This window comes from Dreissena polymorpha, chromosome 9 (genome assembly GCF_020536995.1).
Source record: "Dreissena polymorpha isolate Duluth1 chromosome 9, UMN_Dpol_1.0, whole genome shotgun sequence".
Lineage (NCBI taxonomy): Eukaryota > Metazoa > Mollusca > Bivalvia > Myida > Dreissenidae > Dreissena > Dreissena polymorpha.
In genome coordinates this window covers 84,849,105-84,864,217 of record NC_068363.1, presented here as the reverse complement: position 1 = coordinate 84,864,217, position 15,113 = coordinate 84,849,105, and the positions used below count along the sequence as shown (strand labels likewise).

Genomic DNA, 15,113 nt, shown 5'->3' with positions numbered 1-15,113 from the left:
TTACTGATAGGCCTGTGTGGAGTACACAGATTACTGATAGGCCTGTGTGGAGTACACAGAATTCTGATAGGCCTGTGTGGAGTACACAGATTACTGATACGCCTGTGTGGAGTACACAGATTACTGATAGGCCTGTGTGGAGTACACAGATTACTGATAGGCCTGTGTGGAGTACACAGATTACTGATAGGCCTGTGTGGAGTACACAGATTACTGATAGGCCTGTGTGGAGTACACAGATTACTGATAGGCCTGTGTGGAGTACACAGATTACTGATAGGCCTGTGTGGAGTACACAGATTACTGATAAGCCTGTGTGGAGTACACAAATTACTGAAAGGCCTGTGTGGAGTACACAGATTACTGATAGGCCTGTGTGGAGTACACAGATTACTGATAGGCCTGTGTGGAGTACACAGATTACTGATAGGCCTGTGTGGAGTACACAGATTACTGATAGGCCTGTGTGGAGTACACAGATTACTGATAGGCCTGTGTGGAGTACACAGATTACTGATAAGCCTGTGTGGAGTACACAGATTACTGATAGGCCTGTGTGGAGTACACAGATTACTGATAAGCCTGTGTGGAGTACACAGATTACTGATAGGCCTGTGTGGAGTACACAGATTACTGATAGGCCTGTGTGGAGTACACAGATTACTGATAAGCCTGTGTGGAGTACACAGATTACTGATAAGCCTGTGTGGAGTACACAGATTACTGATAAGCCTGTGTGGAGTACACAGATTACTGATAGGCCTGTGTGGAGTACACAGATTACTGATAGGCCTGTGTGGAGTACATCATTATTGATAGGCCTGTGTGGAGTACATCATTACTGATAGGCCTGTGTGGAGTACACAGATTACTGATAGGCCTGTGTGGAGTACACAGATTACTGATAGGCCTGTGTGGAGTTCACAGATTACTGATAAGCCTGTGTGGTGTACACAGATTACTGATAAGCCTGTGTGGAGTACACAGATTACTGATAAGCCTGTGTGGAGTACACAGATTACTGATAGGCCTGTGCGGAGTACACAGATTACTGATAAGCCTGTGTGGAGTACATCATTATTGATAGGCCTGTGTGGAGTACATCATTACTGATAGGCCTGTGTTGAGTACACAGATTACTGATAAGCCTGTGTGGAGTACACAGAATGCTGATAGGCCTGTGTGGAGAACACAGATTACTGATAGGCCTGTGTGGAGTACACAGATTACTGATAGGCCTGTGTGGAGTACACAGATTACTGATAGGCCTGTGTGGAGTACACAGATTACTGATAAGCCTGTGTGGAGTACACAGATTACTGATAGGCCTGTGTGGAGTACACAGATTACTGATAAGCCTGTGTGGTGTACACAGATTACTGATAAGCCTGTGTGGAGTACACAGATTACTGATAGGCCTGTGTGGAGTACACAGATTACTGATAGGCCTATGTGGAGCACACAGATTACTGATAGGCCTGTGTGGAGTACACAGATAACTGATAAGCCTGTGTGGTGTACACAGATTACTGATAAGCCTGTGTGGAGTACACAGATTACTGATAAGCCTGTGTGGAGTACACAGATTATTCAAGGAGGATTCTTCACACAAGCATTAAGCCCTGTTTCCCTAGAACAAGGCTTATATGTTCTATTTATGCTGCAGACATGCCGTCTGGTGTCCTGCCTGCTGAATGAGTTGCCTTCAGTGAAGAATGCCCGCAAACCAGCAAGGGATCTTTGGGAGACAAGTAAGTGGCCATAGCGAATACTCGAGAATCATAATCAGCCGGTATTATACAATATTTAATTTTATTTATTTGTTGACCTGGCACATAAAACAAAACTCTTAAAGTGAAACATAAGAATCTGTTAAACTGGGGTCACTGCCTTTGAACAGTCAATTCAAAGATATTGAGGATTTTAATCACTTTGAGGGAGGTTAATCCAATCAGTTGCATCGTTGGAGTCATGAATTTAAAAAATGCAATGAGCTCTTGTGATATTATTTTAATGTCATAAATACTGACCTGTTATCGTATGCTTATACTTTCCAAGGGGAAATAACTCATCCAGAATTTTAACTGGGAATCCGCCACCTCAATACCGTAATACAGGCCAGGTTAAACATAGTGCAATGCAACCTAGCCAAAAATCGGTAACCAACCCTCAATATTCTTTCCGGATCAACCAGGTGTATACGTGTCTTTTACGGCTCTGAATTAAAATATCGTTTTTCACTTGGTTGATTGGGGTTTTGAATAGATAAATTGTGTTATTTATCTTTTTATTTCTCATTCGGATTAATTTGTGTGGATTTAATGGATTTTGTTTCATTTGTAAAAGGTAAGCCATGCTTGTTTTTATTGAACAATGGTTTATTTCTACCATGCTGGGTGTTTTCAGGCGCGAACGACCACGTGCAAAACGTGCTCTTCTAATACATTGCTAGAACGTGCAAAGCATGTTCTTCTAATGTGTTACGAGATCGTGCAAAGCGTGTTCTTCTATTGACAGATTGTTTATCATTTGCCATTGTGTGCAATAATGATTTTAACGTTCCGTATGACAATCTAATTGATCGTCATTTTATTTTTCATCTGTTTTGAATTAAACTTTTGTTTAATTTATGATCTACGGCAGTATTATTATAATTTTCATTATGGTCAAATAATGATTTTATGTGCCGTATGATAATCTGGTCTGTGACCAGTTTATGGTTGAATATGCTTTGCTCTTGTTTTTCATATATTCGACTACATGATGGTCGCAGAAACAAGAGTGGATAAATACCCGGTGACTTCGCAGATCATGGATGATAGTTGCAGTATCAGTCACCGGGTATCGGGCACGATCGCGACCGTACTATGCTAAGTCTCTTAGACAGTCGGTCAACATCAGACCATATGGCGACACCCGTAAGCCGGTCTTTGCCCGATGGCATTGGTCAAGGACATCGACCAATGCCGGACCATTTGGCATCCGCCATACGGTCATTATCCGGTGACAACACTGGTCATGATATGACCGGTACGTCACCGGGGACGTTGATCACGGACCATTGATCGACGTCTGACCGGCCGGTCCGGTCACCGGTCATGTCACCGGTCCGGTCCGGTCATTGATCACCGGTCCGGTCACCGGTCATGTCACCGGTCCGGTCACCGGTCCGGTCCGGTCACCGGTCCGGTCATTGATCACCGGTCCGGTCATTGATCACCGGTCCGGTCCAGTCACCGGTCCGGTTATGTCACCGGTCCGGTCACCGGTCATGTCACCGGTCCGGTCATTGATCACCGGTCCGGTCCGGTCACCGGTCATGTCACCGGTCCGGTCACCGGTCATGTCACCGGTCCGGTCCGGTCACCGGTCATGTCACCGGTCTGGTCATGTCACCGGTCCGGTCATGTCAACGGTCCGGTCCGGTCACCGGTCCGGTCATTGATCACCGCTCCGGTCACCGGTTAACAGTCATCAGTTAGGCCTGCCACCGATAACACCAGTCACCGGTCAAGAAGAAGAACTCGGTCTTCTTCATTGAATTATTCTCCTATTCTTCGTTGAATACATCGTCCTCATCAAGGATTAGACATCGGACACGCTCTTCTTCGTCGAGCAGTTCTCATCGTCGCGGCTCTCGTTAGCGATCACTCACGGAGACGTTATTCTAGAAGATCTTGGTCTCATCGCAGCCGATCCACATCTCGGCCGATCCAGATCTCGACATCGCAGGAAACGAGGACGTTGTCAACCTTCACGTAGACATCAGCGGACTGCATTGAGCACCACTGGATAGTTATCGAACATACCTCTCCTTCATTGAGCAGTTCTCGGCGTTGATACGCTCGTAAGCGATCATGTCAATGCTCATGGAGACAATATTGTAGAAGACAATATTTCCAGCGTAGCCGAACAATATTTCGGCATCGAAGTTATATGGATGTCGCCACTTCTCACGTAGGCGTTAATGAACCTACTGGTCATATAGACGTTCTCCATTTTATTCCTTTAGGAATATCATGTCTCCATTCCATGTGTGATGGTTCTTCTTATGGCATCCACACATGTTGCAGTCACCGAGCCGTAGTTGTATACGAACACTAGTTCGTTTAACATTCAGGCTTCGGGATAAGCTGTTCTTTTCTCCACTACGACTACAAGGACACTTATGCCTATTAATACTGATAATCTACCGTTGTTTTTCCGGTTAACATTATCAGATGACTTCTTGGATGGTCATTCTTCTGCACCAGATATTTCCATTCTGACGCAGTTATATTATACCGGTCCCGATCACCGGACATCGGTCACCATTCATCGGTCATATCACCGATCACTGATCACCGGTCAGAATAAGTGATGTCTCATCGCCATCGGATTGGATTTTTTGGCATGATCTTCTTTTCCGAGCAGTGCTTGACATTGATAACAGACCATATGGATTCCACCATTTTTCGGTCTTTAACTGGTAACGTCACCGGTCATATTATGACTGGTCCGTTCACCGGGCTACAGTTACCGGTCATTGACCGGTCCGGTTCGGTCACCACTTACCAATTACCGGTATTCCACTGTGTTTTCATCGGTCAATTTTTAGTATCACGGGTATCGTCTACATTACATAGTTGTATACCCCTGGCTATGATTGTATTGAATACTATATTTTATGGATTCAACAATCTACATGACTTTTTGTGTTTTTCAATACTGATGTTCTACTGGCGACGGTTACCAAATCATGCTATATCTGTTATTTGTACTTCTATCTCAACCGGCTACATGCAGACTACTGGTCTTGCAGATAGATCGGCTGAAGTGGGCTCGGAGACTAGCATTGAGGTCGAACATTACTATTTGACCTCTATTAATTTATGTTCGAGACCCAAAGGATGAATTGTTTTAAACGCCTTTACCTGTCGGCTACAGACTTTGCAGTCAGTGTCACGGAACAGTTGGGACACATTAATGACGCTAGCAGGATTAGCAAGACGACATTTGTATCGACTTCTGCTTTTCTATTGCTCCTACGGCAGTGCATATTTTCAAGCTACTGGAATCAACAAGAGTTCTGATACATAGGATTGCCTATCAGATTGACCGCATAGCGGCTACAGTCTTGTAGATGGCTTAGGACCTATTGAACTCAGATCTTAGATCCTAGGATCTGGAGGGACCTCATCTTAAAGTTATTCTTCTATTACACTTCTGGCCATAACAGGCCGTCTTCCTATAACTGGTCGTATTCCTTTCGGAATTCGTCCCGGTTAGAAGTCTTGAAGTAAATGGATTAATCAAGTCAGAATTTAAGACTTCCATGCATTCTACCGGCAAGCGTGGACCCGCTTAAGGTTACCCCTAGGGTTTTCACCTTTTTCTGTCATCACACCTCCGATTCCGGAGGTACCACTATCAATCATATTTCCGTACTTCGCAAATCGATGACTTCGCGACCTGTATTATCCATGATTTTAAAGGCGCCTGTTATTGGTTCAAGAAGAGGCTATATTCTGTAGATAGGTCATAAACTTATAAGTGTTAAACACTGTCCTATTCTACCAATTTTCAAGTGTGTTTGGAGTGGGAAAGTTCGGCTTGCCGTGGTTTCTTTGCCCACCCATCCTTGACAAATGGTTCCGGTCACCGGTCGGTATTTACCGGTCCGGTCACCGGTCCTTCTGCTGAGACGTCTTTTCTTACGTCCGTTTCAGCTTTATTTTTAAGATAATTGTATTAATCTCGGGATTATTTAATGACACAGATTTCCATCTTTTTGTCATTATTTACCACTATTCAGTGGTGTCTAGTCTAGAAGATTATCTTGGCAAGAATATAGTTTATTCTACCACAACCTTCCTTACATCTTATACAGATGTGAGCAGATAAGGTTATGGACGATCACATAGAACAACGTATCTTGATTGTCTCAATTATGTGGTATCCTAACGAATATCACCTGCACATCTACATCTTGAAAAGCGAAAATTATTTTTAGCTGTTTTTCATTTACAACACATTTTCACGATTCCTTTGTGATGGTTTCAACTATCACACATCGGTCGTGGTTTACTTACAGACACGGAGGTGATCATATTATCACTCCTTGTAACTGGAAATCAGGAACTTATTCGTTCTTTGAAAGAACAACAAATTTTCTCTATCGTCTTTCTCATACCAGTTCGTCTCAACGCCCTGTTGGACGTTTTGTCCTGCAGTTCTTTCTTTCGAATTATTTTTCCGTTGGGTTCAATAATGTAATTGCGCATGCGCGGCAGTGAAGTTGCAGACGAGTTGCATGGTGTACATAGTATATCAAAGAATGTTGTTTATCATCAAACGCTAGTTATTAGCGTTATGCGATCGTATATCGCAGTGTATACCGGTATGCTGAACAACGTCAACAATGCAGTTCACAGAAATCGATCCAGCAGGGTGTGCGATTGTTATACATTCGTCCATTGACATAAACTGGAATATCTTGCCTTCTTGGTGAGTTTTTGCAATAACTGAGTTTTTGCCATAATTTCATGAAATATACTTAATGAACCATGGGATTATGGTTCTACGACCTTTTAAGTCTCCTGTACAATTATTTTCAGGAAACTTCTTCACAGGTCAAATATCATATCTCACTGAGACATATTTTTACTGATCCAAACATGTGCCACTTCATGTCTGGCCATTAATAACTTTTAGTTATCTCTACAGAAGAACGTTTTTCTGTTAGAGTTTCAATCCTTGTTACTTGTGCAAGGATAATTCCATCAGAACTGTATAAAGGTTCTATGGAAATTCATTTTTTACTGGGTAATTTAGAGCATAGTTATTACCTTAATCACTCTGCTAGATACATAGAGGTTTTTCTCATCTTTTTCTTGATGATAAGAAATTTGTTCTTTTCTTCATCAAAGGATAGAGATTATGCTTTCGTATACCTTGTTTTGTGTAAGTCATCGCAACTCTGTGCTGTCTTACCTATTTTGGAACTGATCCAAACTATGGAACGTCGACACTATGTTTTTCGTTCCTTTACCTTTTTAAGCGGTTTTGACTTGTGTAACATGTTGGGATGCTTAATGAGCTCCCTATGAACCTTTTTCATCAGGCTTATTAACAGTTCCAATATAATTTTAAGACGGTTTTCCTTCTTATTATGGCTTTTACCATACGGAGAATTGAAATTCATGCTTTTTCTGTTGAATACGACCAATTCCAGTTGGATCTATTGTCGTTTTCACTTTGTTGTGTCAGCCAGGATTCCTTGCTTAATATCAAGTCCTCTATATGGCTTCTACCTTCAAGTTTCCAAGTTTTCTTAAACTGGTAGTCATGAAGATGAGGATAAACTTCTTTGGGCAATCAGGGCTTTGAAGTTCTATCTCAGCAGTGTTAGTCAGAAGTCCATTCGAGGTTCTCAAAGACACTCTTCATTTCCCCAAAAAAGGGGGGTGAGATGTGTCTGCGGCTTCTATTTCTCGGGGTTAGACCTCGACTAAGGAAAGTTAATCTTATCCTATCTAAGGATTCATTCCTTTTTAGGATCTGACCGCATGAATTAAGAGCTCTGTCTGTTTTGTGGGCATATATTAATCACACCCCACTTTTTGACGTGCTCTAAGCTGTTTACTGGAGGAATCCGACCACCTTGTAATCTTTTTATCTTTGTTTTCTGAAGTGCCAACAATACAATTTGTATATGTTTGGGCTTGTGGTTTCACTAACGGTAGTGTCTTCTTTACGACATAGACATATTACTCTGTCCGAGAAGTCATAATTAATACCATTTTAACGAAGATTACTTGATATCATTAGCTGATAACCCTGTTTATGGGTTCTACTGTGTTGGGAAAATATATACGAACCTTCCCACCGCAGCTGCAAAATCAGCATACGATAACAGGTCAGTATTTATGACATTAAAACAAATTTTTTAAATAAAATTCATTTTAATTATTAAATACTTACCTGTATATATATTGAAAGAATATTGAGGGTTGATTACCCATTTTTGGCTAGGTTGCATTGCACTATGTTTAACCTGGCCTGTATTACGGTATTGAGGTGGCGGATTCCCAGTTAAAATTCCGGATGAGTTATTTCCCCTTGGAAAGTATAAGCATACGATAACAGGTAAGTATTTAATAATTAAAATGAATTTTATTTAAAAAATTTGTTTTAAATCTGATTTATGTTACTTGATTGCATAGAAAGCCAAAGGCTTATAAAGGCACTACCAGGCTAATTTCCTGGGTGGACTAGTGCTTGAGGAGTTTTGAGAGGCTTATAAAGGCACTATGAAGCTAATTTCCTGGGTGGACTAGTACTACTATCAAGCTAATTCCCTGGGTGGACTAGTACTACTATCAAGCTAATTTCCTGGGTGGACTAGTACTACTATCAAGCTAATTTCCTGGGTGGACTAGTGCTTGAGGAGTCACTATCAAGCTAATTTCCTGGGTGGACTGGACTAGTACTACTATCAAGCTAATTTCCTGGGTGGACTGGACTAGTACTACTATGAAGCTAATTTCCTGGGTGGACTAGTACTTGAGGAGTCACTATCAAGCTAATTTCCTAGGTGGACTAGTACTACTACAGTCCACTCTCGTTATCTCGAATTCGGCGGGAACAAGAAACAATATCGAGATAACGAGAGTTCGTGATATCCGATAAGGCATTTTCAAAGAAAAATGAGACGAAAATTAACCTTGTTTTTAACATCTAAATACCTGCTAATAGGTCTAACTAAAGCCGTCACTGTGTGGAATAATACTCTCTACCTGATATATACGCGATTTTACGAGGCACGATTAATTTTGCTATTTAAATGCTTCAAATGACGTTTTAAGTACAACAGAATTGCATGAACACATGCGGTTATAATATTTCTAAACTGTCGAGTAAACATCCGGTAATGTTGCTATTTAAAGTTATGATGCAATTGATGTCCAATCAAGACGAGGGTTTTCCATCTGAACATGCGTAAATCACGTTCCGGAATACTGAACTGTACATGTACATTTTGTAGTTTTAAATGCAAAGTTCAATAGATTATTCGTAAAAATATAACTCAATGCATTTTGGAATGTTGTTTGTAAAAACAATAAGTATTTCGGCCTTTCGACAGACTGTAAATTAATTGCAGTTAACTGATGTTAAAGTGACAGGCCTTACTCAAGTGTTAATGGCTAACGACATTACACACGTGTGATTATTGATGCAATTAACGGATCAATTTCCTACCGCACAGTCGGGAGCAGCCGGGCGAAGCGGGACGGTAAAGTATCAAAGAAAAAAATTCTCACCTTTTGCTGACACTGGAACAGTTATTCGCACTTCGAGATAAACCACAGTAAATACATGTAAAATCGGGACTCGGGACAAAATTTTATATCGAGATATCGAATTATTCAACATAACGAAAATCGACATATGCCATGTTTATTTATATAGATAAAGAAGGAAAAAAGTTGGGACATTGAGCTTACTTCGACATATCGAGAATATCGAGATATCCGATGTCGAGATAACGAGAGTGGACTGTATCAAGCTAATTTCCTGGGTGGACTAGTTCTACTATCAAGCTGATTTCCTAGGTGGACTAGTGCTTGAGGAGTTTTGAGAGGCTTATAAAGGCACTATGAAGCTAATTTCCTGGGTGGACTAGTACTACTATCAAGCTAATTTCCTGGGTGGACTAGTACTTGAGGAGTCACTATGAAGCTAATTTCCTGGGTGGACTAGTACTACTATCAAGCTAATTTCCTGGGTGGACTAGTACTACTATCAAGCTAATTTCCTGGGTGGACTACTATCAAGCTAATTTCCTGGGTGGACTAGTACTTGAAGAGTTTTGAGAGGCTTATAAAGGCACTATCAAGCTGATTTCCTGGGTGGACTAGTGCTTGAGGAGTTATAAAGGCACTATCAAGCTCATTTCCTGGGTGGACTAGTACTTGAGGAGTTATAAAGGCACTATCAAGCTCATTTCCTGGGTGGACTAGTACTTGAGGAGTTATAAAGGCACTATCAAGCTCATTTCCTGGGTGGACTAGTACTTGAGTAGTTATAAAGGCACTATCAAGCTCATTTCCTGGGTGGACTAGTACTTGAGGAGTTATAAAGGCACTATCAAGCTCATTTCCTGGGTGGACTAGTACTTGAGGAGTTATAAAGGCACTATCAAGCTCATTTCCTGGGTGGACTAGTACTTGAGGAGTTACAAAGGCACTATCAAGCTCATTTCCTGGGTGGACTAGTACTTGAGGAGTTATAAAGGCACTATCAAGCTCATTTCCTGGGTGGACTAGTACTTAAGGAATTATAAAGGCACTATCAAGCTCATTTCCTGGGTGGACTAGTACTTGAGGAGTTATAAAGGCACTATCAAGCTCATTTTCTGGGTGGACTAGTACTTGAGGAGTTATAAAGGCACTATCAAGCTCATTTCCTGGGTGGACTAGTACTTGAGGAGTTATAAAGGCACTATCAAGCTCATTTCCTGGGTGGACTAGTACTTGAGGAGTTATAAAGGCACTATCAAGCTCATTTCCTGGGTGGACTAGTACTTGAGGAGTTATAAAGGCACTATCAAGCTCATTTCCTGGGTGGACTAGTACTTGAGGAGTTATAAAGGCACTATCAAGCTCATTTCCTGGGTGGACTAGTACTTGAGGAGTTATAAAGGCACTATCAACCTCATTTCCATGGTGGACTAGTACTTGAGGAGTATTAAAGGCACTATCAAGCTAATTTCCTGGGTGGACTAGTACTACTATCAAGCTAATTTCCTGGGTGGACTAGTACCACTATCAAGCTGATTTCCTGGGTAGACTACTATCAAGCTCATTTCCTGGGTGGACTAGTACTTGAGGAGTTTTGAGGAGATTATTAGACTTCTCTCAAAGTTAGCATTGAGCCTGGGACCTCCAGATTGTTAGGCGAACGCAATATTTTTTAAGTCAATGCTATCTGATCTTATTTTAATTGAATAATTTTGCTTAGTTCTGTAAGAAGCTTTAAATATTTACAAGGAATTTAGTAAGCAATGGATGCAAAGCAAAGTCATCTGAAAATAAATTCAGAAACAAACAATAAGCTGTAATTTTGCATAAGTGTCCTCATTTCAGCCTTGTTTTGGAAAAAAAAAGGCTAAATGCATGTGCATATAGTGCCGTCCAAGATTAACCTGCGCAGTATGCCTTTGCAAGATTAGTCCATGCACTTACATTTAGTAACCCTTTGCAGCTCTATGTCTTGAAGCTAGATAAATACAATACTGAAAACTTAACAATACTTAGTTATCAATTTTAAAGTATTTGGGAGAGAAAAAATCAAATACACCAATTTCCCAGTATGAAGACTAAACAACGCAAATTGTCTCGATTTTTGGGTTTTTCACGCACATTTTTCCCAATCGGGCTGGTACCAATACTTTTCCCAATCTGGCACAAAAAATTGCTAAATGTCGTCTCTGATTAGCCTGTGAACACTGCAAAGGCTAATCTGGGATGACACTATAACAGGCTAATCTGGGATGACACTTTAGCAGGCTAATCTGGGATGACACTATAACAGGCTAATCTGGGATGACACTATAACAGGCTCATCTGGGATGACACTATAACAGGCTAATCTGGGATGACACTATAACAGGCTAATCTGGGATGACACTATAACAGGCTAATCTGGGATTACACTATAACAGGCTAATCTGGGATGACACTATAACAGGCTAATCTGGGATGACACTATTGCAGGCTAATCTGGGATGACACTATAGCAAGCTAATCTGGGATGACACTATAACAGGCTAATCTGGGATGACACTATAACAGGCTAATCTGGGATGACACTATAACAGGCTAATCTGGGATGACACTATAACAGGCTAATCTGGGATGACACTATAACAGGCTAATCTGGGATGACACTATAACAGGCTAATCTGGGATGACACTATAGCAGGCTAATCTGGGATGACACTATAACAGGCTAATCTGGGATGACACTATAGCAGGCTAATCTGGGATGACACTATAACAGGCTAATCTGGGATGACACTATAACAGGCTAATCTGGGATGACACTATAACAGGCTAATCTGGGATGACACTATAACAGGCTAATCTGGGATGACACTATAACAGGCTAATCTGGGATGACACTATAGCAGGCTAATCTGGAATGACACTTTAGTAGGCTAATCTGGGATGACACTATAACAGGCTAATCTGGGATGACACTATAGCAGGCTAATCTGGGATGACACTATAACAGGCTAATCTGGGATGACACTATAGCAGGCTAATCTGGGATGACACTATAACAGGCTAATCTGGGATGACACTATAACAGGCTAATCTGGGATGACACTATAGCAGGCTAATCTGGGATGACACTTTAGCAGGCTAATCTGGGATGACAGTATAACAGGCTAATCTGGGATGACACTATAACAGGCTAATCTGGGATGACACTATAGCAGGCTAATCTGGGATGACACTATAACAGGCTAATCTGGGATGACACTTTAGCAGGCTAATCTGGGATGACAGTATAACAGGCTAATCTGGGATGACAGTTTAACAGGCTAATCTGGGATGACACTATAGCAGGCTTATCTGGGATGACACTAAACACACATGCTTGAAGCCCAGATTTCCGAGAACGAGGCTCATGTTTGTGTCTGCAGTTGTGATGATCTTCAGTATGAATGTTGTGTCTGCAGTTGTGATGATCTACAGTACGAATGTTGTGTCTGCAGTTGTGATGATCTACAGTACGAATGTGTGTCTGCAGTTGTGATGATCTACAGTATGAATGTTGTGTCTGCAGTTGTGATGATCTACAGTATGAATGTTGTGTCTGCAGTTGTGATGATCTACAGTATGAATGTTGTGTCTGCAGTTGTGATGATCTACAGTATGAATGTTGTGTCTGCAGTTGTGATGATCTACAGTATGAATGTTGTGTCTGCAGTTGTGATGATCTACAGTAAGAATGTTGTGTCTGCAGTTGTGATGATCTACAGTATGAATGTTGTGTCTGCAGTTGTGATGATCTACAGTACGAATGTTGTGTCTGCAGTTGTGATGATCTACAGTATGAATGTTGTGTCTGCAGTTGTGATGATCTACAGTAAGAATGTTGTGTCTGCAGTTGTGATGATCTACAGTACGAATGTTGTGTCTGCAGTTGTGATGATCTACAGTACGAATGTTTGTGTCTGCAGTTGTGATGATCTACAGTACGAATGCCCAGCACAAGCGGACCTCAAGTGGCCGGGACAGCGCCATGTACCGAGACTCACAGCTAGGCATCCTGCCACGAGACTACTTCAAACTCTTCCTCCAGAAACTTAGGGTAACCATAGCAATGCCTTTCAACATGGGTTGTTGTTTTTTCCCCTGTCTTAATATTTAAAGCCAAAATTACTCATCTTATAGTATTTTGTTTACAGTTTTTTTCACAAATCAAGTCACTATAGATCTATGTAAAAACTAGGAGCCTGTTTGTAGTGTTTTGCTGATCTTGATTTTCAAAGCCAATATAGATGTATGTAAAATATATAATATAATCTATAAATGTAGTTAATACGCAGTTTATGCATAGCATTGTTCTCAAAGTCAATATATGTAAAAATGAGAAGATATTCAGTAAAAATAAATGGCACTTATCATATACAAGATGGTAAAGTGCATAGAAGCAATATGCACATGAATTACAATTTTTGGTGATATTTTCATTATGATGATGATGATTATGATAATAATGATGACGACGATGATGATTACACGGTTGTTCTTGCTGTTCCAGGAACCATTGGTACTGAGTGTATTCATTTCTCTGATGACCAAGTTCTACAACATACTGAAGGTATATTTTGTTCCTTTCCTTCAAACAGTTACAGCCATCAATCAGTGCCAATCCAATTTCTAGCAATCATGATGTAATATTCCATTCTTTAAATTACAGCGTTTGCTGCCTGAGAGACATTCACGCTTACATGCAATTAGGACAAAATAATAATAATCTCACTTACTTCCGTAATGCTATCAATTTACTTCAATAATTGGGTAAATTGTGTGCAATCCTTTTGCTGAAAGAACTATTTTTATATTTTATCTGCAAACATTGTCTTACATAATGTCATTCTAATTAATAGTCATGTGTTTGCAGGATGACATCACAGTTGAGATCTACAGTGACTACCTGGCAATATGGCCATCTGCCCTGCCTAAGTGAGTACATGGTCCAACCTTGTAGAGTAAATGTTAAAGTCAAAAGACAATATAACATGCCTGTCTATGTGTTATCTAGGTCAACGTCATGCATGGAGGTAATTCTTTACAAGCGTCAGGTCAATCAACTTCAACCAATCACAGTGTTCAATTGAACATTCACACTCTTCAGTCACAATGTCATGGATAGGTTACTTGATCAAAACACATGGTATGAATGTTCTATGCTCATTTCATAATTCATCTCTTTCTTCATGAAGACATCATGCTACCTTAATTAGTAGAGCACTGGGATACATATCTGATGACCGTGATTCATTTCAGCCTTAAACCTAGCAAACATCTGTGCAACGTTCAGAAATATTCAACTTGAAATGTGTCTTCAGTGTCATTAACCAGGTTTTCCGAAGGAAAAAACTGGTTATTAGATTGGCGAATGCGGGCGGGCTGGCTGGCTGGCGGGCTGGCTGGCGGGCTGGCGGAATAAGCTTGTCCGGGCCATAACTATGTCGTTCATTGTCAGATTTTAAAATCATTTGGCACATTTGTTCACCATCATTGGACGGTGTGTCGCGCGAAATAATTACGTCGATATCTCCAAGGTCAAGGTCACACTTTGAGTTCAAAGGTCAAAAATGGCCATAAATGAGCTTGTCCGAGCCATAACTATGTCGTTCATCGTCAGATTTTAAAATCATTTGGCACATTTGTTCACCATCATTGGACGGTGTGTCGCGCGTAATAATTACGTCGATATCTCCAAGGTCAAGGTCACACTTTGAGTTCAAAGGTCAAAAATGGCCATAAATGAGCTTGTCCTGGCCATAACTATGTCATTCATTGTGAGATTTTAAAATCATTTGGCACATTTGT

The 15,113-nt window shown here is 40.9% G+C and overlaps 1 protein-coding gene across 2 annotated transcripts in view; it reads left to right on the top strand.

Moving 5' to 3' along the window:
- Nucleotides 1-15,113, top strand: part of LOC127845739 (integrator complex subunit 8-like) — a 71,215-nt gene that overhangs the window by 45,027 nt on the left and 11,075 nt on the right. For both annotated transcript variants that reach the window (XM_052376849.1, XM_052376850.1), the window contains 4 exons: nt 1,667-1,751; nt 13,232-13,362; nt 13,816-13,875; nt 14,179-14,240. In XM_052376849.1, the coding sequence (XP_052232809.1) occupies nt 1,667-1,751; nt 13,232-13,362; nt 13,816-13,875; nt 14,179-14,240 (338 nt within the window). The remainder of the gene's footprint in view (nt 1-1,666; nt 1,752-13,231; nt 13,363-13,815; nt 13,876-14,178; nt 14,241-15,113) is intronic.